The 26,458-nt window shown below is 38.5% G+C and overlaps 1 protein-coding gene across 1 annotated transcript; it reads left to right on the forward strand.

Annotated features, from left to right (window-relative positions):
* Nucleotides 1–291: 291 nt before the first annotated feature.
* Nucleotides 292–26,458, forward strand: ube2v1 (ubiquitin-conjugating enzyme E2 variant 1). Its single transcript, XM_057846751.1, has 4 exons — nucleotides 292–406; nucleotides 16,787–16,935; nucleotides 22,835–22,960; nucleotides 24,505–26,458. Exons 1-4 carry the CDS (start codon nucleotides 385–387, stop codon nucleotides 24,646–24,648), a joined length of 441 nt encoding a protein of 146 aa, XP_057702734.1. The 5' UTR covers nucleotides 292–384; the 3' UTR covers nucleotides 24,649–26,458.

Here is a 26,458-nt window from a genome sequence, read left to right on the forward strand (position 1 = left end):
AAAATTAAATAAATAAATACAAATTGAAATTAATAAATTGAAATGGAAATACATATAAATTGAATAAACAAATAAAAAGTGAAATAGAAAAATGGTAAGCGGCTTGGAAAATAAATGAAAAAAAAAAAGAAATAAATTCTGAAGTAAATAAATGAATATTTAAATACAAGCAATTAATGACAAATTTAATAATTTATTCAATTGTGTATTTATTTATTTACATTTTGCAATCTGTGGAGCAGCACTCCCTACCAGGTGATGGCGGTAATGTACAATAAGTTACCTGCCAACCGCCAATAAAACTAGCAACAACTTGAAGAACAAGATCGGGCAGATGCGCGCGTTCACGACGTACGTGCGCGTACCTGAGAAACTGTGACCAAGATGGCGTCCGTCACCGGATCTCGTAAGTCACTTCGTCGATCGCCGAGTCTTTTTTATTTACATAAATGTTGTTGTTTTCAACATCTCACTTTAATTAACAAGATATTTAACACGCCGACGTTCGAGGTGCTCTGGACTTTTTGCAATTGTGCCCGACTTGCTCCATTCGTTTGCTCTTGGTAGCTTCGCGAATAGCAAAACTGGTCACCAACCTTTCATGAGCCAGAATAAGCTTTGTCGTATCAGAGAATAACGTACTTTAAAAGAAATGTCGACGAGGTCAAACATGGTCATAGTCTTCACATTGTTCTTATGGTTAAAGACATAATGCCTAACGCAGCTGTGATAGTTAGGCTTCGTAACAAAAACCTCGCACCGTTGTTTTCTGAATTCATTTGATACTCATTGAAAGATTTTTAAAAATATACAACTAAGATAAGGTCGAGTCATCGTATTGCAAAAAGCTATTTATTAAAAACAATTGCAGAAAAAGAAATCCTTGGATATTTTAGTGAATCATTCCACAAAGAACTAGAAACTGCAATTTCGGGAGAAATTACACACCTTGGTCTTTCCTCTGTGGAGATACAGATCTTAGCCCCACTCAGGTCTATCAATAGAATGGATCATAATGCCAGTCATTGGCACAAAACAGAGTAAAAGCCATTAGAAATGAATGGGAGAATTGGACGTCCATGGACGTCAATGGCGGCACCTTTCATAATTGTTAATGGAATCGGGGAAGTTTGGGGGACACGTCCTAATGATATCTAGTCATTTTCTGTTGAATTGGGGAAAAAAAAAAATTACCATTGAAAACGAATGGGAAAAATTTTGGACGTCCATGGACGTCAATGGTATCAACTTACATAAGCGTCAATGGAATCCAAGTACATTGGCATCAATAGAATGAACAAACATGAAGAAATGCCATTGGAAATGAATCGGAAGTTTGGACGTCCATGGACGTCAATGGCATCACCCTCCATTAGCGGCAATGCAATCGGGGACATTTGGGGGACACGTCCTAATGATATCTAGTCATTTTCTGTTGAATTGGGGAAAAAAAAAAATTCCCATTAAAAATGAATGGGAAAAATTTTGGACGTCCATGGACGTCAATGGTATCAACTTACATAAGCGTCAATGGAATCCAAGTACATTGGCATCAATAGAATGAACAAACATGAAGAAATGCCATTGGAAATTAATGGGAAGTTTGGACGTCCGTGGACGTCAATGGCATCACCCTCCATAAGCAGCAATGCAATGGGGCACATTTGGGGGAAACGTCCTATTGATATCTAGTCATTTTCTGTTGATTTGGGGAAAAAAAAAAAAATTCCCATTGAAAATGAATGGGAAAAATTTTGGACGTCCATGGACGTCAATGGTATTAACTTACATAAGCGTCAATGGAATCCAAGTATATTGGCATCAATAGAATGAACAAACATTAAGAAATGACATTGGAAATGAATGCGAAGTTTGGACGTCCATGGACGTCATTGGCATCACCCTCCATAAGCGGCAATGCAATCGGGGACATTTGGGGGACACGTCCTACTGATATCTAGTCATTTTCTGTTGATTTGGGGAAAAAAAAAAAAATCCCATAGAAAATGAATGGGTAAAATTTTGGACGTCCATGGACGTCAATGGCAGCACCCCCCATAAGCGTCAATGGAGTTGCGGACGTCTGGGGTATACGTCCTATTGATATCTGGTCATTTTCTGTTTATTTGGAGAAATTTAGTTTTTTCCCCATTGAAAATGAATGGGAAAAATTTTGGACGTCCATGTAAGTCAATGGCGGCACCCTTCATAAGCGTCAATGGAATTGGGGAAGTTTGGGGGACACGTCCTATTGATATCTGGTCATTTTCTGTTGATTAGGGGTAATTTTGTTTTTTCCCCATTGAAAATGAATGGGAAAAATTTTGGACGTCCATGGCAGTCAATGGCATCGACATCCATATAGTCGATTGAATCCAAGTACATTGGCATCAGTTGATTCGACATGCATGGCCGTCAATGGCATCAATGCAATGTAAATTCCATTGGAAATCCCATTGGAAGTGAATGGGAACTTTTCCCATTCGAAATGAATGGGATAGTTTTTGGCAAATTTCCGAGGAAGCGTAATTTTTTTCAAAATTCTGTATACAACTTTTATGCCCCTCACCGTCCCGGAGTTTTTGATGCCCAAATTATGTGATTTGGTCAAAAATTGTAGGACTAGATACATTTTGAAACTGTTTTTTTTTTCACGGAAAATTGCCGTTTACGGACGAACGGAAAAATTTTCGGGGCCATTTGTAAAGTTTCCTGTGTCACATGAAAATTCCGGTCGTGCCGATACTTGAACGGTGCCGATCGGTCTAACGGTTCGGGCTGTGAAGCGCGCGTTTTTTTTCCATTCAAAATGAATTGGAAAGTTTTTGGCAAATTTCCGGGGAACCGTAAATTTTTGCCAAATTCTGTATACAACTTTTATGCCCCTCACCGTCCCGGAATTTTTGATACCCAAATTACGTGATTTGGTCAAAAATTGTAGGACTAGATACATTTTTAAACTTTTTTTTTTTTTCGGAAAATTGCCGTTTACGGGCGAACGGAAAATTTTTCGGGGCCGTTTGAAAAATTCCCATCGTCGCGCGAAAATTCCGGTCGTGCCGATACTTGAACGGTACCGATCGGAGCTACGGTTTGGGCTGTGCGGCGCGCCGAAAAAAACGTCAACAATTATTGAATAATAACTAGAAACTGCAATTTCGGGAGAAATTACACACCTTGGTCTTTCCTCTGTGGAGATACAGATCTTAGCCCCACTCAGGTCTATCAATAGAATGGATCATAATGCCAGTCATTGGCAAAAAACAAAGTAAAAGCCGTTAGAAATGAATGGGAGAATTGGACGTCCATGGACGTCAATGGCGGCACCTTTCATAATTGTTAATGGAATCGGGGAAGGTTGGGGGACACGTCCTAATGATATCTAGTCATTTTCTGTTGATTTGGGAAAAAAAAAAAAAATTCCCATTGAAAATGAATGGGAAAAATTTTGGACGTCCATGGACGTCAATGGTATCAACTTACATAAGCGTCAATGGAATCCAAGTACATTGGCATCAATAGAATGAAAAAACATGAAGAAATGCCATTGGAAATTAATGGGAAGTTTGGACGTCCGTGGACGTCAATGGCATCACCCTCCATAAGCAGCAATGCAATCGGGGACATTTGGGGGACACGTCCTAATGATATCTACTCATTTTCTGTTGATTTGGGGAAAAAAAAAAAATTTCCATTGAAAATGAATGGGAAAAATTTTAGACGTCCATGGACGTCAATGGTATCAACTGACATAAGCGTCAATGGAATCCAAGTACATTGGCATCAATAAAATGAACAAACATGAAGAAATGCCATTGGAAATGAATGGGAAGTTTGGACGTCCATGAACGTCAATGGCATCACCCTCCATAAGCGGCAATGCAATCGGGGACATTTGGGGGACACGTCCTAATGATATCTAGTCATTTTCTGTTGATTTGGGAAAAAAAAAAAAAATCCCATTGAAAATGAATGGGAAAAATTTTGGACGTCCATGGACGTCAATGGTATCAACTTACATAAGCGTCAATGGAATCCAAGTACATTGGCATCAATAGAATGAACAAACATGAAGAAATGCCATTGGAAATGAATGGGAAGTTTGAACGTCCCAGGACGTCAATGGCATCACCCTCCATAAGCAGCAATGCAATTGGGGAAATTTGGGGGACACGTCCTATTGATATCTAGTCATTTTCTGTTGATTTGGGGAAAAAAAAAAATTTCCCATTGAAAATGAATGGGTAAAATTTTGGACGTCCATGGACGTCAATGGCAGCACCCCCCATAAGCGTCAATGGAGTTGGGGACGTTTGGGGTATACGTCCTATTGATATCTGGTCATTTTCTGTTGATTTGGAGTAATGTAGTTTTTTCCCCATTGAAAATGAATGGGAAAAATTTTGGACGTCCATGGACGTCAATGGCAGCACCCCCTATAAGCGTCAATGGAGTTGGGGACGTTTGGGGGACACGTCCTATTGATATCTGGTCATTTTCTGTTGATTTGGGGAAATGTAGTTTTTTCCCCATTGAAAATGAATGGGAAAAATTTTGGACGTCCATGGCCGTCAATGGCATCGACATCCATATAGTCAATTGAATCCAAGAACATTGGCATCAATAGATTCGACATGCATGGCCGTCAATGGCAATGCAATGTAAAGTCCATTGGAAATCCTATTGAAAGTGAATGAGAACTTTTCCCATTAGAAATGAATGGGATAGTTTTTGGCAAATATCCGGGGAACCGTAAATTTTTGCCAAATTCTGTATACAACTTTTATGCCCCTCACCGTCCCGGAATTTTTGATACCCAAATTATGTGATTTGGTCAAAAATTGTAGGACTAGATACATTTTGAAACTTTTTTTTTTTTCCGGAAAATTGCCGTTTACGGGCGAACGGAAAATTTTTCGGGGGATTTTGAAAAAGTCCCCGCGTCGCGCGAAAAATCCGGTCGTGTCAATACTTGAATGGTGCCGATCGGTGGTACGGTTCGGGCTGCGCGGCGCGTCGAAAAAACGCGGAGAATAAGATATAACTAGAAACTGCAATTTCGGGAGAAATTACACACCTTGGTCTTTCCTCTGTGGAGATACAGATCTTAGCCCCACTCAGGTCTATCAATAGAATGGATCATAATGCCAGTCATTGGCACAAAACAAAGTAAAAGCCATTAGAAATCAATGGGAGAATTGGACGTCCATGGACGTCAATGGCGGCACCTTTCATAATTGTTAATGGAATCGGGGAAGTTTGGGGGACACGTCCTAATGATATCTAGTCATTTTCTGTTGATTTGGGGAAAAAAAAAATTTACCATTGAAAATGAATTGGAAAAATTTTGGACGTCCATGGACGTCAATGGTATCAACTTACATAAGCGTCAATAGAATCCAAGTACATTGGCATCAATAGAATGAACAAACATGAAGAAATGCCATTGGAAATGAATGGGAAGTTTGGACGTCCATGGACGTCAATGGCATCACCCTCCATAAGCGGCAAAGCAATCGGGGACATTTGGGGGACACGTCCTAATGATATCGAGTCATTTTTTGTTGATTTGGAAAAAAAAAAAAAATTCCCATTGAAAATGAATGGGAAAAATTTTGGACGTCCATGGACGTCAATGGTGTCAACTTACATAAGCGTCAATGGAATCCAAGTACATTGGCATCAATAGAATGAACAAACATGAAGAAATGCCATTGGAAATGAATGGGAAGTTTGTACGTCCATGGACGTCAATTGCATCACCCTCCATAAGCGGCAATGCAATCGGGGACATTTGGGGGAAACGTCCTAATGATATCTAGTCATTTTCTGTTGATTTGGGGGAAAAAAAAAAAATTCCCATTGAAAATGAATGGGGAAAATTTTGGACGTCCATGGACGTCAATGGTATCAACTTACATAAGCGTCAATGGAATCCAAGTACATTGAAATCAATAGAATGAACAAACATGAAGAAATGCCATTGGAAATGAATGGGAAGTTTGGACGTCCATGGACATCAATGGCATCACCCTCCATAAGCGGCAATGCAATCGGGGACATTTGGGGGACACGTCCTAATGATATCTAGTCATTTTCTGTTGATCTGAGGAAAAAAAAAATTTCCCATTGAAAATGAATGGGAAAAATTTTGGACGTCCATGGACGTCAATGGTATCAACTTACATAGGCGTCAATGGAATCCAAGTACATTGGCATCAATAGAATGAAAAAACATGATTAAAAGCCATTAGAAATGAATGGGAAATTTGGACGTCCATGGCCGTCAATGGCATCACCCTCCATAAGAGGCAATGCAATCGGGGACATTTGGGCGACACGTCCTATTGATATCTAGTCATTTTCTGTTGATTTGGGGAAAAAAAAAAAATTCCCATTGAAAATGAATGGGAAAAATTTTGGACGTCCATGGACGTCAATGGTATCAACTTACATAAGCGTCAATGGAATCCAAGTACATTGGCATCAATAGAATGAACAAACATGAAGAAATGCCATTGGAATTGAATGGGAAGTTTGGACGTCCATGGACGTCAATGGAATCACCCTCCATAAGCGGCAATGCAATCGGGGACATTTGGTGGACACGGCCTAATGATATCTAGTCATTTTCTTTTTATTTTGGGAAAAAAAAAAATTCCTATTGAAAATGAATGGGAAAAATTTTGGACGTCCATGGACGTCAATGGCAGCACCCCCCATAAGCGTCAATGGAGTTGGGGACGTTTGGGGTATACGTCCTATTAATATCTGGTCATTTTCTGTTGATTTGGGGAAATGTAGTTTTTTCCCCATTGAAAATGAATGGGAAAATTTTTGGACGTCCATGGACGTCAATGGCAGCACCCCCTATAAGCCTCAATGGAGTTGGGGACGTTTGGGGGACACGTCCTCTTGATATCTGGTCATTTTCTGTTGATTTGGGGAAATGTAGTTTTTTCCCCATTTAAAATGAATGGGAAAAATTTTGGACGTCCATGGCCGTCAGTGGCATCGACATCCATTTAGTCAATTGAATCCAAGTACATTGGCATCAATAGATTCGACATGCATGGCCGTCAATGGCATCACTGCAATGTAAAAAAAAAAAAATTCAATTGGAAATCCCATTGGAAGTGAATGGGAAATGTTCTCATTAGAAATGAATGGGAAAGTTTTTGGCAAGTTTCTGGGAAACCGTAAATTTGTTACAAATGCCGTATACAACTTTTATGCCCCTCACCATCACTGAATTTTTGATGCCCAAATTGTGTGATTTGGTCAAAAATTGAAGGACAAGATACAATTTGAAACTTTTCTTTGTTTCCCATTAAAAATGAATGGGCCAGTTTTTGGCAATTTGCCGGGAAACCGTACATTTTATCAAAAAAAATTTCTCGGTATTTTTTATGCCCCTCACCATCCCGGAATTTTTGACGCCCATCTTGTGTGTTTTCGTCAAAAATTGACGGACTAGTAACAGTTTGAAAGTTGTCTTTTTTTCCCATTAAAAATGAATGGGCAGGTTTTTGGCAAATTTCCGGGGAACCGTATATTTTTTCCAAATTGTGTTAATAACCTTTATTCCCCTCCCCATCCTGGATTTTTTGATGCCCAAATTGTGTGATTTGGTGAAAATTTGTAGGACTAGATACATTTTGAAATTTTATTTTTCTCATTAAAAATGAATGGGCAAGTTTTTGTCAAATTTCTGGGGAACCGTAAATTTTTTCCAAATTCTGTATACAATCTTTATGCCCCCCACCGTCCCGGAATTTTTGATGTCCAAATTATGTGATTTGGTCAAAAATTGTAGGACAAGTAGCGTTTTGAAAAAGTTGTAAAAAATCGGAAAATCGCCGTTTACGGGCGAACGAAAAAATTTTCGGGGTCGTTTGAAAAATTCCCATCGTCGCGCGAAAATTCCGGTCGTGTCGATACTTGAACGGTGCCGATCGGTGGTACGGTTCGGGCTGCGCGGCGCGCCGAAAAAACGCGGAGAAACCATTGCATAATAATAATAATAATAAAGTTGTAGAATAACATAACCTTGTTCTTTCCTTCAGAAAGACCAAGGTAATAATAATAATAATAATAAGGCGAATAAAGTTGCAGAATAACAATACCTTGTTCTTTCCATAGGAAAGACCAAGGTAATAAATAAAGAATAAAAAGTACAATAAAGTTGTACAACAACATAACCTTGTTCTTTCCCTTGGAAAGACCAAGGTAATTACGAGTTCATCCTTCAACAAAACATGTCAAACAGTGGAACTGAAAGTGTCGCCCAGCGATACGATCCAACTTAAATACAAAGAATGACACTGATCTCAGATTGGTAGTAAATTGTGTCATAGGACCAATGTGACTTCAGACAGAAATACTGCAACATTACCGTGTGATGTGAGCTCTGTAATCTGTCTGTTTTTATTATTAGCTACAACATGATGCACAGAACAAACAACAATACAAACCCAAAGTAAACAGAAGAACAATTAAAAACAAAAAACAAAAGAAAACAAACACAAATATGCTAGGGGTATGAACATTCCAAACGTTGCACATTAGAGGAAAAAAAACAATGAATAATACTGTAAGCATTCAATTATTCACAAAAACGTCTTAGCTTTCCACAAATATTATTTTTTCCGCTTTCAGATTTTTGGACTTTCTTAATCTGCAATCTGTCTTTCAGACATAGGGCAACCACATACATGCTCGGTTGTTTTAGACGTGCAGCGTAGTGTTGTAGACTGACACCCGGGCAAGACATCATATCTGTTGACTTATTTAGATTGTGATAATATTCATTCATTTGACCGCTTTAATCCGTTAGTTTGTAAGAGACCAAGACTAATCAACAGAACTATTTCAATCACAAAGTTTATTAAAAAACAAAATTGAACTAAGTAATTTTGCACTGCAAAAACACACCTTCTTAAAACTAGTGAAATTCCCTTGTTTTCAGTGTAAATCTACTATAAATAAGTGAAATTATCTGCCAGTGCTTCAAATAAATTTTGCTCAGATTTTTTGAAATAAGAAAAATAGCTAGCTGAAAAAAAGATTAACAGACCTATTTTAAGCAATGAATTAGTACATAGACCTTATAATGTATTGACAGGACACAGGGCGCAGGGCCGATAAATAGGGGGCCTGAATTGTTGGCGAAGCCGTCAAAGCTGACTGAGTGGAATCACAGACAAAGAGCTTTTTTTCTTTCGAAATTATTGTGAATAAATGCTTAAATACCCGAATTCTTGATAGATATGGACGCAAAACAGTCTTGATTCTTGGTTAAAGGCCCCCCCAAAAAAGGTGCAGTTCGGCGAAGTACTATGCTAGTTTGTTAGTGAATGTAGCTAGCGGTCGCCTGATGTAAACAGAGCTTTTCCGGTGAAAATTCATGTGAATAAATGCTTAAATCCCTGAATTCTTTACAGATATGGACATAAAACAGTCTTGATTCTTGGTTAAAAGTGGAAAAAAAACGTGCAGTTAGCATTTATTTTACATAATTATGTCGATGTACAACGCTAGTCTGTTAGTGTATGTAGCTAGTGGCCGCCTTATGTGGACAGAGCTTTTCCGGTGAAAATTATTGTGAATAAATGCTTAAATCCCTGAATTCTTTATATAAATGGACGCAAAACAGTCTTGATTCTTCGTTAAAACAAAACAAAAAAAAAAGACGTGCAATTAGCATTTATTTTACGTAAATATGTCGAAGTACAATGCTAGTCTGTTAGTGAATATAGCTAGCGACACCCTTTTGTAAACAGCTTTTCAGGTGAAAATTCTTCTGAATAAATGCTTAAATCTTTCCTTTTTTCTGTTAACTAGTTTTAACAGTGAAAGCTAGAGGTGTGCGAAATTTTCGATTCTTAGATTATTCGCGAGTCCGCCGTGGAAGATTCAAGAACGATTCGCAAACATCTAAATTCAAACTATTGAATTATACCAATTAGACATGTGCCGGTTACCGGTTTCACGGTTTACCGTGGTGTGAAAACGTCGCGGTTTCAAAACCACTAAAATTTTCCGTCATACCTTAGTACGGTATTCGCTATTTTTCATGTGCCAAAATGCAGCCGAAGTGGCTTGGTGCGGCACCGCTCACCCCTTCCCATTTGTTGCCGTGAGTGTCACTAAACAGCCAGCAAACCCAAAAACAAATCCTCCAAACACAAGGCGTACTTTTTTTCAATTTATTGAGCTCTCAAATCGTGGTGAAATATATAAATAAATACATTTAAAACGTTGTACAATTGTATTTTTCCACGTGTGATTAGGTTCAACAGGATAGCAGTAGCACCATTAAAAAGTTCGCCAAAAACAAAACACACATTTTCCTTTCAAATTCAATATACAAACTAACTAAAACTTACAAAGACGAATGTTAGCCTAGGCTAAACTGGGAGAGCAGCTTCTTTTATGTCTCACAGCCGCTGAGTGAGAGAAAAGCTTGAATGAAGGGGGGAAAGAAAAAGAATCGCGTCAAAGATCGCTAATTGAGAGAGGAGGTCTCACTCCTCACTTTACTTGATACCGTGAAACCGCGGTATTTTTGCTCACGGTTATCGTACCGTGAATATCTCATACCGGCACATGCCTAATATCAATTAAAGCGGAGCTAAAACACAGTCAGCGCTGTCTTCGGGATGCAAAGAGGAACGGACCGAAAGTAAACCTCATGCTCAACTCAGGGCTCTCCCTCAACTCATGCCGCTAGATAAAAACAAAAACGATAAAACCTGACTGCGGCCGACAGCTGCTACAAACTACGCCCACATAATGCTACGGTAGATATCACATGTATAAAGAGCTAGATGCGAAATGACACTCACTCAATGAAGCATTTAATAAAGACAAGCATTCTTCTACGTTATTCTTGTTTTTAAAAAAAAAAAAAATTCACATTATAAAGGCGGCAAGTTGGGACAGTGGTTAGCACGTCCACCTCACAGTTCTGCGCGCCTACATTTTGTGTTGGTGTGCCTGAAGAAAAAAGTTAGGCGCAACCAATGCAAACAGTAAGTGTTTAGCCTTGGCAATATATAACACAATGTTAATTTTCTCTAATATAATTCAGGGCTAATTTATATATATATAATATTTTTTTTACTTTTTAAGGGCTAAAAAGTAACAAAATAATCATCCAGAAATACTATCGCATTGCCAAAAGATACAAAAATATATACGTTTTATACTCGGCAACGCTCCCGGAAACAGCGGAAGAGGAAGCACTGTAAAAAGTACAGTACTGTAACATGCTCTTTTGAACTTTTGTTCAAAATTTTAAAAAAATCAGTATTGGATTGGGGGCCAGTATCAACAGATTCTCAAAATCAGGTGACTCTGGTGCAAAAATATGTGATCGGGACATCCCTATTGTATATATTTATTTACTAAGTGTTTTGTTCACTGTTTGTCAGATGTCATTCTGTCTTGCGGTAAAGAAAATAATGAGGAAATAACTTGAAGTGCAGTGGGTGCAATGATCAAGTGCTAACTGCGTCATCAACGCCAGTGCACTGAAGCTGAACATGACTGCCTGCACTAAGAAGGCACGTACTGTAAATGATACGGAATTGTGAGCGTGAGACAGCTAAGTACTGGCACAAGGGCTGCAACTAACGATTATTTTAGTAGTAGATTAATCGGACGATTAATTAAACGATTAATCGGATAAATGTCACTTTTTTCAATTGCTTCACAATTTACCTTGAAGTGGTTTTAGGCATGTTGTACAGAACAATGAAGACAAAATGGATGACTATTAAACCTTTAAAAAATAATATTTTATGACAGCTTCATGACTTAACTGTAGTCTACAGCTGTATCGATTATCAAATTCGTTGGCAACTGATTTATTAATATATTATTATCGATTAGTTGTTGCAGCCTTATTAAAAAGCTAGTTTAGACTGTAAGATCTCCGAAAATTGGCAAAATGTGAATTGTAGTTTTCCGAAATAAAAGCAGATTTTTGTTCATGTCCTACTTAACAAAAAGTATAAGAAATTTGATAATATTTGTATAATGTGGTAATTTCAAGAAATCAGACAAGTTTAAGGTGAAGAAGGTCCTAAACCTAATTGGCTATCAAAATACTTGTCGATTAGTTTTGTAATCGATTAGTTGTTGATTAATTGTTGCACCTCTAACTGGCACATTACTACACTGCAAAAACACCTCCTTAAAACTAATTAAATACTTTGTTTTCAGTGTAAATTTACTACAAATAAGTAAAATTAGCTCGAGTAGAAACTAGTATATTTAATCTTAAAAAAGCTCGTTTGTCAGAAATGTTCTTAATTTAAGAATAGATACAGTGTGTCACAAAAGTGAGTACACCCATCGGATTTCTGCAGATATTTAAGTATATCTTTTCATGGGACAACACTGACAAAATGACACTTTGACACAATGAAAAGTAGTCTGTGTGCAGCTTATATAATAGAGTTAATTTATTTCCCCTTCAAAATTACTCAAAATATAGCCATCAATATCTAAACCCCTGGCAACAAAAGTGAGTACACCCCTTAGTGAAAGTTGTCATTATTAACATACGACATGTCAACTGTCAATATTTTGTGTGGCCACCACTATTATCCAGAACTGCCTTTACTCTCCTGGGCATGGAGTTGATCAGAGCTTCACAGGTTGCCACTGGAATGCTCTTCCACTCCTCCATGATGGCGTTGCGGAGCTGCCGGATATTTGAGACTTTGCGCACCTCCACCTTTCGTTTGAGGTTCCCCTAAAGATGTTCTGGAGACATGCTTGGCCAGTCCGTCATTTTTACCCTTGGCCTCTTCAGTAAAGCAGTGGTCATCTTGGAATTGTATTTGGGGTCATTGTCATGCTGGAACAATGCCCTGCGACCCAGTTTCTGGAGAGGGGATCATGCTCTGCTGCAGTATTTCCCAGGACATGTTGGAGTTCATGTTTCCCTCAACGGAATGTAACTCTCCAACACCTGCAGCACTCATGCAGCCCCAGACCATGACATTCCCACCACCATGCTTGACAGTAGGCATGACACACTTATCTTTGTACACCTCACCTGGTCGCCGCCACACATGCTTGAGACCATCGGAACCAAACAAATTAATCTTCGTCTCATCAGACCATAGGACATGGTTCCAGTAATTCATATGCATTGTTGAAATGTCTTCAGCAAACTGTTTGTGGGGATTTTCTTGTCTCCCGTCTTCAGAAGAGGCTTCCTCCTGGGGTGACAGCCATGCACACCAATTTGATGTAGAGTGCGGCATATGGTCTGAGCACTAACAGGCTGACCCCCCACCTCTTCAATCTCTGCAGCAATGCTGACAGCACTCCTGCGACGATCTTTCAAAGAAAGCATTTGGATGTGACTCTCAGCACGTGTGCTCAGCTTCTTTGGACGACCGACCCGAGGCCTGCTCTGAGTGGACCCTGGTCTTTTAAAATGCTGGATGATCTTAGCCACTGTGCTGCAGCTCAGTTTCAGGGTGTTGGCAATCTTTTTGTAGCCTTGTCCATTTTCATGTAGCGCAACAATACGTCTTTTAAGATCCTCAGAGAGTTCTTTGCCATGTGGTGCCATGTTGGAACTTTCAGTGACCAGTATGAGAACGAGTGAGAGCTGCACTACATATTTGAACACACCTGCGACCTATGCACACCTGGACCTAGTAACACTAACGAGTCACATGACATTTTGGAGGGAAAATGACAAGCAGTATTCAATTTGGACAATTAGGGATGTAGTTTCTAAGGGGTGTACTCACTTTTGTTGCCAGGGGGTTCGATATTAAAGTGCATGTGACACGAAAAAGCATGTTTATTTCATAATACACAGGGTATTTTATGCTCCTGAATTGATATGGACTGCTTGGATGTGTGTAGAAGCGATCGCTATATTTATTTAGTTTTTTGAATCCCGCGCCATGGAAATGAGTGACTTCCAGCTTCGGTCTTGCATTGAGGAGGAGGGCGCTGTGATGTGTACGGTAGAAGGCGTCCTCTTCACTATACAGTGTACTGTTGTGTATGAGGACGAAGGATTCAGCTGATTTTGCGGATTAATACGTTTATTTTTCGCATCACGCCAGCCAAACGGCTGCAGAAAAATCATTCTGTATGAGGGAGAGGCGTATGCGCCTTTTTGGAGTTTCAAAAGGTTCCCATTCACCGTGGAAATTGGCCAAAACAAGCCCGATGACTACTGTGGGACCATTGGACTTACGAGGAAGTGATTAAACATCTTGTTTAGTATTATGTCAAATATTAATACAGCTATTACAAAGTAAACACTACAAACTTTCTTTAAATAAAGGACTACTTACGTTTGATCATTGATAGGCATGTAAAAAGCTCTCCCCATGCACATTAGCAGCACGTTAGCTGCACAACAACTGCAGCCACCCTCCTCCGGGGAACGAACTGCAAATTGCTCTCCGCCGGGCGGTTTGCCGATCCGCGAAGACAATCGACAACCCAGTCGTCATGTCCAATAATCCAGGCTAGTTAGTGTGATTTTCCGCTTGGAAGACTTTGAAACGTCACTTGGTTCGGGTTAGCATGTCTGCTAGCTGTCACGCCTTTTGGTTTGTTTACATTCTCCGAAGCCGGGGAAGGGAAATGACATATGTCCGATTTAGGTGTCATAAAATATCGTTCGGGAGGTGCGACAGTAAAGGTGAAGTCGACAATCTTGACCATTATGGAGTAATTTTGCCATGTCGTCCTGATTAAATGCATTTTTATGATTTCATATTCCATTTAGCACAAGACTGTTATTTGTCATGACCTGCCATTTATTTAGCAATTGGGGAAAATACTTGGATAAAAAGAATATCCTGTAAAAATATTGAAGTAAAGAGACAGAAACAATGACATTTTGCAGCTTTCTTCGTCGCGTTTTCCTCGTTGTGAATAGTTCCCCCTCGACGGGCTGACTGGTCCTTCTCAAGCCATTTATATAGCTATTGGGGAAAAGTACTTGGATAAAAAGAATATCCTGTAAAATATTGGAGTAGAGAGACTGAAACAATGACATTTTGCGACTCTTTCCTCGTTCTTAATAATTCCCCCTCAATGGGCTGAATAGTAAAACCGATGAGCCCAGTCTACTGCCGACTTCATCCACCTGTTGGGGACGCTAAAGCCCTATAATGGTAGGCGTGGCTAACCGGCAGATTAAAAGACTAATTTCTCGTCATCTGCGCTTTGCTAAATTGTTTTATATAGTCGAATCGTCTCAAAATATGATTCTAATTCACATAATAATGCCATTTAAGACATTTTTTTCCTCATGTCATATGCTCTTTAAAGGCTATATTTTGAGTTATTTTGAGGGTAAAATAAATGAACTCTATTATATAAGCTGCACACAGACCACTTTTCATTGTGTCAAAGTGTCATTTTGTCAGTGTTGTCCCATGAAAAGATATACCGTAATTTCCCGAATATAAGGCGCACCCGTGTATAATGCGCACCCCAAATTTACTTGTAAAATCTAGGGAAAATTATTGTACCCGTTTATAACGTGCACCCTAATTTTAGCACCAATAAATAGAAGAATACAAGAAAACAGAGCTTGTGTACAGATACAGAGATGTCATTTTACTGACTGGTGAAACACAGCTCAAGCATAGCACATTGGTAGTTCAAAACATTAACGTGAACTGACAATATTTACGGTAATAATATGATTTGACAACTTCTCCAACTTACCAGAATCTAGGAGAAAACAAAACAGATGTGACTTTTCTTATAAAGGCTGCTGTATAACTTGCTCGTTTCCTCATGATGAATAAATGTTTCTTCCATGGATTGATACGGTAAAATGAAAGTGAGAACGTAAATCGGAAATCCGTGAGAGCTCATAGCTGTCAGCACGACACTAGTAACAAAAGGAACTATTGTTATTTGGGTTTGAGTTTCCCGAGGGACAGATATAGTTGACGGACACAGGAAGTGTGTGTCCTTACATTTGTTATAGTCCGAATTGCGGAGCTGCAATAAACGTCGACTCAAATGAGTTCAAGAAACTAAATTCTGTGCTTTATGAAGAGTGAAAAAAGCAGAATTTAACACAGACGAAATCATTTGGCCGATTAGAGTGAAGTATTACCGAAACAAAACGGTGACGTCACGCACCGTAATGGTCGGCAACGGGTGGCCGCATACGTTTCTTCAACACAACGTGGCCGTGTCAATGAAAAAAAATCTGTTTATATATATATGTAATACATATATATTTCTGTCTCCATCCATGTACCCGTTTATAATGCGCACCATGAGTTTACCAGTTGATTTTGGGGAAAAAAAGTGCGCGTTATATTCGGGAAATTACGGTACTTAAATATCTGCGGAAATGTGAGGGGTGTACTCACTTTTGCAATACACTGTATTGTTCAAAACATTATTTGAAAGCAATTTTTTTCTTGATTTAGGTGAAAAATGACCAACTTTTAGATGTATGGGCTTAATAATAATAGTAATATTTATTTCAAGTAAAATGAATAATCTGACGTTTATTCTATTAACTTGGCTTTAACATTTAAAACAATATGGAGAAAATGATTTGACTAGATTTAAGTAAAATAATATGAATAAGCTGTTAGAAATTTGTAACTTCTGTGCATGTCTGAAAGGCAAACGGGGATAATCGACTGATAAACTGCTTTTCACAGAGAATTTCACAAAGCGCTTTCCATGTCACACACGCATTTATAGAGGGTTTTAGTCTCAATTTTCTTTACTAATATAAGTTCTATTTGTTTGTGTGAAGATGTCGTAGTTCCCCGCGGTTTCCGTCTGCTGGAGGAACTGGAAGAAGGTCAGAGAGGACATGGCGATAGCACTGTTAGTTGGGGCCTTACCAGTGATGATGATATGACCCTTACTCACTGGACTGCCACCATCATTGGCCCCCCTAAGGTGAGACATGTCTAACGCATAAATTATTCAGCTAGTATTACAATTGGAAGTTTTGATTACACTGGGGCAAAGTACAGAGTGGGCTGTTTGATTTGCCTAACAAGAAAATAAAGATTATTTGCCCTCAAACCTGATTTTTCAATATAGATTACGATTTTTGGGGGGAGATATGATATTATAATATTAGAACTGAAAGTGCCAGTGAATTTAACTCTCTTAATACACATAGACGTTTTAGATGTTTCAATTCCAATACCAGCATCGGGAGTAATGCCGATGCGGCCGCATTCACTGGTACTCGCGAGCTCAGAGGGACAGGCTCCGATTCCTGTAGGTCTGCTGCGCCACAGCAGGTGCTGTCGTTTGCAATGCATGTGCAGTAGCACGCTATAGCGGCGCTGCAGAAACATGTAAGCTTTTTGGCAATATTTTATAATCGACTCTCCCACTAACGAAATGTCAAAATGCAAGCTTTGTCAGACGGACATTTCAAGAGGTGGCACAAATATTGCCAAATTTAATACAGCCAACTTGATAACGCACCTGACCAGTCAACATGGAAAGGAATACGAGGAGTTTCCTAAAGAGAAAAAACAGCCACAACCGCAAGCTCTTGAAGCCTTGTTGCAGCGAAGGAAAAAACTACCCAAAAACAGCCAAAAAAATACAACTATAACAAAGTATTGGAATTTATTGTCCTTGATGACCAGTCTTTTTGTCTTTTGAGTAAGGGTGTAACGGTACATGTGTTTGTATTGAACCGTTTCGCTACATGGTGCTCTGTTCGAAACGGAGGCGTACAGAGTTTCTGACGTAATATAACCCTTACTTTTCGAGGCTGTGAGTCGGTCGGGTTACAGTTTCTTTGTGTAGATTATATTTACTCAGTCTTCTCTCTACTATAATGAAGACCAACACGGTAGGACAGTGGACAGTATAACCCAGAAACGTCAATGGCGCGACAAAGTGGAGTGGTTAGAGTTGAGCTAAAGCTGTGAGTTGAGCATTGGCATTACCCGGGTCTATGACAAGCATTATGTTTACTTTCGGGACGCAATGCGGTCAGTTTCTCATTGCGTCCCGAAGACCGCGCTGTGTATTAGTTCCGCTTTACTTGACATATTTTAATGATCGGAATTTGGATGTTTGTGAATCGTTCTCGAATTTTCCACGGCCGAATCGCTCAAGGATGTAATGACGGCTGGGCATGTTGTACTGTGGTTCTAAGTGTTGAATGGTGCGTCTTTACTCACGTGAGATAATGGCTCGTCATCCAGAATGAATTCTTCGGCAATGACTCTTGTTATTCCCTGGGCTTTGGGACTGTCGAGTGCCAGTTTGTCACGCATAGCAAAAGTTTCTGCCAGTGTTAGTTGCGTAGGACCTTTCTTTTTGTCTTCGGTTTTCTTAACATACTCCTTATATTGTTTGTGGTGGTTTTTCGCTAAAGGCTTGATTAGGTTGGTTGTATTAAAACTTCTTACAGCTTTACCACTACGCTTGACTTTATTGTGGCATATGTTGCACTCTGCCTCGTCTTTGTCGTCCTTTAAGGTTAAATGATCCCACACAGCTGACATTTTTACCGATAAAGTCTCTCGGTAAATTGGGAGACGGTAATGTAAATGTACTGTGTTGAAGGTGTGCCGTAAAATGCAGACCAGACTTTAGGGAAAAAAAGCAAGGCAAAAACTAGAATGGATTATGTAAATCGGTGCGCTGGAAAACCCGGACCGGAATTCAAAAAAAAAAAAACTAGATCGGAAGTCTGGATCGGAATTTTTCCGTGTTCCGATCCGATACCGGTGCGCATTTTTTTTGCCCATATCGGCGTCCGATCCGATCCAAATTCAAATCGGGACATCTCTAGTTCTACGTGAGGTAACTTAATGAGTAAATTTATTTATCATTTATTGTGTGAACTCGATTTTGATATATTTTTTTTAAAGTTGTTTTGCACTGTCCTTCTCTAAAGAGATCATTAGAGTTCCCGTTTGCCTGTCTGAAAATATTTTTTTAAGTAAACAAGTGTTCCAACATTTGCAGTTGAATTTAAATGCCTTTTTATGGCTGGGCTGTTGGTTGTTTCATTTAAATAAATTAAAAAATCAGCTGAAATGTTCTATATGTATATGATAAAAACATGAACTGAGCAAGATCAGAACAGCATAGGATGTCATTTTTTAACATACTGGTATCAGCTCAGCTCTGTGCCGGTATGAGATTTTGACTGTACGATAACCGTGAGCAAAAATACCGCGGTTTCACGGTATCACGGTATTGCAATTATAGCTCCAAAATTTTGAGATGTATGGGTTTAAAAAAAAAAAAAAAAAAAACTTTTTTCCATTGAACAGGTTTTTTTTTTCAGAACATATTTGCAAATTGGAACATGAATATAATGTGAAAATAAATGTGAAAATAAATAAATTAACAAAAAAATAACATATTTTATATAAAATTAAAATAAATAGAACCTAGACTATACCCACAGCCAGAGCTCAAGTTGCTCAATAATAGAACAAGAACAAAATAATTGCTATAAAAAAGTAAGAACACTTCTAAATAAAATTAAAAATATATACTGTATGACTTTTTTTGAGGGGGAGAAGCTGAAGTTTCGCCATTTTCAGCCACTGTGTCAACTCTCTTCTACATGATGTCATGCCTTTGTGTTAAAAAGAACAAAGAATTCATAAGTTAATAAGTTAGTTAGAAATGTATAAGTTAGTTTTATAAATTAGTTAAAATGTAAATATTGTTGAGGTTTCAAGGTTTCATCTAAAACAAAAAGTGAGGAGGGAGACCTACTTTCGCAATTAGCGATCTTTGACGCGATCCTCTCCCCCCCCTTCATTCAAGCTTGTTTCTCACTCAGCGGCTGTGAGACATAAAACGTCGACCAAGCTGCTCTCCCAGCTTAGCCTAGGCTAACATTCGTCTTTGTAAGTTTTAGTTTGTATATTGAATTTGAAAGGAAAATGTATGTTTTGTTTTTGGCGACCTTTTTCATGGTGCTACTGCTATCCTGTTGAACCTACTCACATGTGGAAAAATACAATTGTATAACGTTTTAAATGTATTCATTTGTATATTTCACCACGATTTGAGAGCTGAATAAATTGAAGAAAAGTACGCCTTGTGTTTCGAGGGTTGGTTTTTGGGTTTGCTAGCTGTTTAGCAGAATAGCGTTACTGACACGGCAACAAACGGGAAGGGTGAGCGCTGCCGCACCAAGCCACTTCGGCTGCATTTTGGCACATGAAAAATAGCGAATACCGTACTAAGGTCGACGGAAAATTTTAGTGGTTTTGAAACCGCGACGTTTTCACACCACGGTAAACCGTGAAACCGGTAACCGGCACATGTCTACTCAGCTCATTAGCTCATAAATGGGAGCTCTCTTGTTACTTTGGTGATGTTTGTAAATTCATCTCCCCTTAATTTTTTTCTGTCTTTGTTATATTGCAGCCATTTGTTAAAGTCCTGCGTTTTTTCTCATTTACGTGCACAAAGCACTATAGATCGCTTCGACACACAATCTTTTCGACATCCGACGTAAAATTTGACTCAACATTTGTTTCTACGTCTGCTGACATGCTCTAAATACGACGATCTATGACTGCACCACAATTTCTTTGTTTTTCCGCAAGACGGACGCAAGGCAGATTTTCTTGTGAGAGAAATCAACATAGGTTCCAACAATGTTAGTGCAGGTGGTGGTGTTTACTGTTACCACTGACATGAAGCTAGATATGATAGAAAAATATGAGCGTGGGGTGCGTATCCGTTATACGGCTCGCTCAACAATACAGCCGTAGAAGGTCTATGACGGTCTTCCTCCGTTCGCCAGTGTTTATAAGTTAAGGTGGCAATTATTATTGTGGTAACATCGCCAGCTTAGTCAGGTTTCGCAAACACATTCGCCACATTAGAACCCGTTTTGTTACATTATTACGGGTATTATTATTCCTATTATTATATTATTCCGTTTTTTATTTATAATTTGTTTTTCTTTTTGTAATTGTTAATGCAATAGTAATTAATTACATTATAATTCCATTAATTAATTATCTTATGGGAAAATCCTGCTCCTGGAACGCTCGTATGTATGTATGCTCGTACCACTGTGTGTGTGTGTGTGTGTGTGTGTATATATATATATATATGTGTGTGTGTGTATATTAGGGCTGTCAAATTTAATGTGTTAACGGGCTGTAATTACTTTTTTAATTACTCACATTAAAATATTTGACGCAATTAACGCATGCAGGGAGTGACCCGGTCATGCATTGCCTCAAACAGTTTACAATGACGCCGTTTTAGCACATTGAGAGTGGCTTAAGCATTGGCAACACTTTAACAACAGATATAAGTATTGTGGCGAACGACGTGGGGAAGACTGAAAGACTATCTTTTTCTTGACACGCTTAATCAAACACAATGCAGAACATACTGTATACCATTTGCAGCCACTACTAACAGTCATGGTTGCCCAACTTCCCATCATGCATTTGGGCGGATCAGGAGACGATATTTTTCTTAACATGCTCAATTGAACACAACGCAGAACATACTGTATACTAAGCCTGAACGATATATCATTTAAACATCGCCCTCGCAATGTGCGCGATAGTCCCATCGCAAGCACATGCGATAGTTGTTTTTTTTTTTTTTTATCCACATATCCCGTGCTTTCTGCTCTGACACAGCCTCAAACTATTTTTTTTTCTTAATATCGCAAAATATTGCAAACCCACAAAAAATCACAAAAATATTTTTTTCCAATGTCCTTCTGGCCTTCTGTATACCATTTGCAGCCACTACTAACAGTCATGGTTGCCCAACTTCCTATCATGCATTTGGGCGGAGCAGGAGACAATATTTTTCTTAACAGCTTAATTGAACACAATGCAGAACATACTGTATACCATTTGCAGCCACCACTGACAGTCATGGTTGCCCAACTTCCCATCATGCATTTGGGCGGAACAGTTAAATCGCTACAGTATTATTTAGTGAAAGCACAACAAAAATGATATTCCAAAATTAAAAAAAAAAAAAAATGTTCACAAAGAGTTAAGCAAGTAAAAGAACGGCAGGGAACCCATATGGCGTCCCGCTTGGCGACGTCAACAATGGCGAGCTATTAGTTTGTTTTTTTGATTGAAAATGTTACATATTTTATTAAAACGAAAATGTTAAGAGGGGTTGTAATATAAAATTACTATAACTTGTACTCAAATTTATCTTTTAAGAATTACAAGTCTTTCTATCTGTGGATCACTTTAACAGAAAGAATGTTAAAATAATGTTAATGCCATCTTGTGGATTTATTGCTATAATAAACAAATACAGGACAGTATGTTGAATGTTTATGTCAGTCTTGTGTCTTATCTTTCCATTCCAACAATAATTTACAGAAAAATATGGCATATTTTAGAGATGGTTTGAATTACGATTAATTTTTAAGCTGTGATTAACTCGATTAAAAGTTTTAATTGTTTGACAGCCCTAATATATATATATAAATATATATGTGTATATATATATATATATATATATATATATATATACACACATATTATTCTGTTGACATTATTGTTTACATCTTCTCATAATGAGCCAGTCAACCTACTAATTAGCAGTGCTACCAGAAATCAAGTAAAAATGATAGGAACATGGTTTGTGGAACTGCAGAGTGAAATTGCTCAAATTTCAGGTGAGCTTCTTTAAAAATGCACCTGCTCTGCTCGATCCTTATACACACACACACACACACACACACACACACACACACACACACACACACACACACACACACACACACACACACACACACACACACACACTGCTCACAACTTTGCCCACTCAACTATTATCATTTTTCTGCTTGTAGACTGTCTATGAAAACAGAATATACAACCTGAGAATCGAATGTGGACCCAAATATCCTTATCATCCTCCACATGTACGCTTTGTGAACAAGATTAACATGGTTGGAGTACATGCATCAAATGGTGTTGTAAGTATGCAAATTTCAACAACATATTTACAATGTTTTGCAGTACTTCCCACTACATTCATTTAGGAGCAGCAGTCCACCGTGATACAACAGTTATCATTGCTCGGGTCACAGAAACACTAATTTATCAGCAGTAGACGTCCAATCCATTTGAAATGGATCGCAAGTTCATTTTGGGGCATTTCAGGTCATTCCATTTTGATTTTGGGCCACTTCCTGTTGATTTTGGAGCATTTCTGTGTTACTTCATGTTGCTTTTGGTGCATTTACAGGTCATTTGGCAGGCCTGTTGATTTTGGCTTACTTACCAAGGAATGTGCCCAAATGAATAGGCAGTGACTCAAAATCAACAGAAAGTGACCTGTAAATGCTCCCCAAACCAGGAAAAAGGTCTGAATGCTCTGGTTTCAGGGGTATTTTGAATGTTCGTTCATTCGCCCCCTCCCAGTCAAAATGAATTGGACAACAACTGCTGTACATGGCAGCCAAGACTTTAGTAGGAATGTGTTGGTTCCTTATTTGTTTAAACAGTTATCAGTAAACAGATTTTAAAAAAACTTTTTAAAACGTTATACTAGGGCTGTAACTAACGATTGTTTTTAAAAATCGATTAATCGGACCTTTTAATTAACCGATTAATCGGATAAATGTAACTTTTTTCCAATACCTTCACAATTGAACTTCAAGTTGTTTTAGGCATGTTGTAAGTAACAATGAAGAGAAAATGGAAGACTATTTCCTTAAAAAATATTTCCTGACTTAACTGTAGTCTACAACTGTAGTTTTACATACATAAAACAGTTTTTAATGAAGGTTCTGAGCATAACACATAAACACACATCTCTCGGTACACAAATCAGACAAAAGTCCTGTTCATTCAAATAAAAAAAAAAGTGCTGCTGATTACATTTTTTTTTCTTGTGGCCAAACCGCTGATATAAATTGTGTCAATGACTCATTTATTTAAACAAACTAAACAACAAAATCCAATAAGGAGGAAGCAGACTGTAATGAATCAATTTTCTTTATCAAACAGTTCTTCATAAATACGATCTAAATCCAATTTCAAAGTACAATTTTTTTGTTCAACAATTGGACTTTCGGAGATTCTCTGGTGCAAGGCTATATTTAAAAGCTATATTTCATTGGGATTTACGCTAGAATGTAAAGAAGAACTAAACATGGCGTGATTAACTTTCAACTTTAATTCAGTGAAACGTACAGAACTCCAATAAAGAAGCCAGACTGAGTAAAAACAGGATTGTCAAATGTGTTTTTCTTTTTGATTGTTTGATTCTTATTCAATACACGACTATTGTTAATATAGTCTAGAGGAATTCATTTTTACATTTTTTGCTGGTGGCGTGCCTGGGGAAATTTTTTTTTAATGAAAAAAAGTGTGCCGAGGCTCAAAAAAGGTTGAATAACACTGCAGTAGACACTTTTTTTTACAACCCCCGATAGTCTGTGAGAATATTAGCTAACCCTGACTAAATTGTCGAATAATTACCTAACGTCCATCCATAACTTGCTGTTCTCCGTAGGTGGACGTAAAGGCTCTGCCCTCCTTGTACAGATGGAAACACTCGAGCAAGATGTGTGATGTACTCATGGAGCTCAAACGGCATATGACATCAAAAGAAAACTACAGGCTTTCCCAGCCACCCGAGGGCCAAACATACAACTGACGCATCGTCTTCCCTTCTCAGTCATCCACATGCACAGAAGCATGCCTGTACACTTCACATTCCATTCCACAAAGTCAACACTGACTATACCATTTTAGCTACACAAATGTCATTCGGTTCAAGATCCCAGACGACCAGCTCCCTCTGACAACTGACTGTGGGAGGACAGTATAAGTGACTTCAGCAGAGAAGACCTGACCCTCCAATCGCAATGGGGTTGCGTCAATGTGTTGTCTTCAAGATTGTTTAATGAACATGTGCATACTTGTTGGAATACTCAATTTTTCATCAGTAGCACTGGTTTAGGGTTTACCTGGTGATTTATATCATAGTGCTGTTAAGCAAATTCCTGAGCATTGTATTTAGTTCCAATTTTTTTTAATAACTTCACTATTTTGCTTTTTTCCCCTCAGAACTAGATTCCCCTTTCCTAAACAGTCTTAATAACCTCTGTGAAGTTGGCCCCCCATCAGATGCAAATTTAAAGACAAAATATAATTTGTTAGTGCTAGGTTTGTGCTTGTTCGTGTTGATTTTTTTTTTTTTTCGTTTGTGCTGCTGCCATTTTTGAGATACTAACAATTCAATCTGAGGTCAACCAGCCCCCCCCCCCAAATTTGGATTAAAAATGGTGTCATTCGTTTTTGCTGTCAAAAATTACATTTGTGCTGCTGTAGCTTTTGAGATACTAATTTTGAGTAATGTCGTCACTTGCAGCTTTCTGTATCCAACTCCTGGAGCGGAGCATACCAACTCTCTTAATAACAGGGGTGTCCCAACAACTAGCGCAAAGATATTGATTACGAGTGATGACGTGACTCGCAGCCCCCTATTTAATGCAATTCGTTTGTGCTCTGTTTGCGCTATTTGTTGGGACACCACACTGTTACTGTTATGAGTTGGAACGCGGCGTCAAATCGCGACGGTGCGGCTGCGATTGACGTCGTCACTCGAAATTAATATATCCATATCTAAAACAATAGCAGCACAAATGTAGCATAAACAAATTGCACTATTTTGGGTCCGTTTGAAATAAATTGGGGGCTTTGTGACATCACTCGAAATTAATATCTCAAAAAAGATTGCAGCACAAACAACTCTTTACAGCACAAACAAAGCATAAACTATTGACAGAATTTTTAATCAAAATGGGGGGCTGGTTAACTTCAGATTGACCTATAAAAGGATTGCAAATATTTTAAAAGCAGCACAAACGGAACATTTTACAGCACAAACGTAGCACAAACGGTTGACCTTTTTATATATATTTGCATCTGATGGGGGGGCCAACTTCATGGAGGTGTCTTAATATTTTATTTTAGCCATGATGAAATTCCCATGTCCTGCAATCCTGAAGAAGTGAATTGGTTTTTACAGTTGATATTATTGTTGTTACATCTGGACATTTAGTAACTTCTGTATCAATTTAAGGACTACAGGCTCACTTTGGAAAACGTGTGTGTGTCATGGTTTATAGCGCTTTGTGATGGTGATTAATTCTGAGAAACCTGTGAGTTGGGAGAAGGTTGGGTGGCAGAAAACTGGGTTTGTGTGACATTTCTCTGGATTGCCGCTTGAGTCCCCCCCCCCCCCCCCACTTATTTGGGGGGGAGGGGGGCGGTCTTTTTCCATTTTGTTTTTTTTTTTGTTAATGGGCTGATGTGTGTACCCCCTGAAGTAGTTAACCTTCATGTGGTCGGTTCTCCCTGAGAATTGTATGACTTTGGATGTTTATTTTATAACCAATTCCATTTCGGGTGATGGGACCTATTGCATGGTTTTGTTTGAATTAAATGTTATTACTTTTGCA

The sequence above is a fragment of the Corythoichthys intestinalis genome, chromosome 9 (assembly GCF_030265065.1).
Source record: "Corythoichthys intestinalis isolate RoL2023-P3 chromosome 9, ASM3026506v1, whole genome shotgun sequence".
Classification (NCBI taxonomy): Eukaryota; Metazoa; Chordata; class Actinopteri; order Syngnathiformes; family Syngnathidae; genus Corythoichthys; species Corythoichthys intestinalis.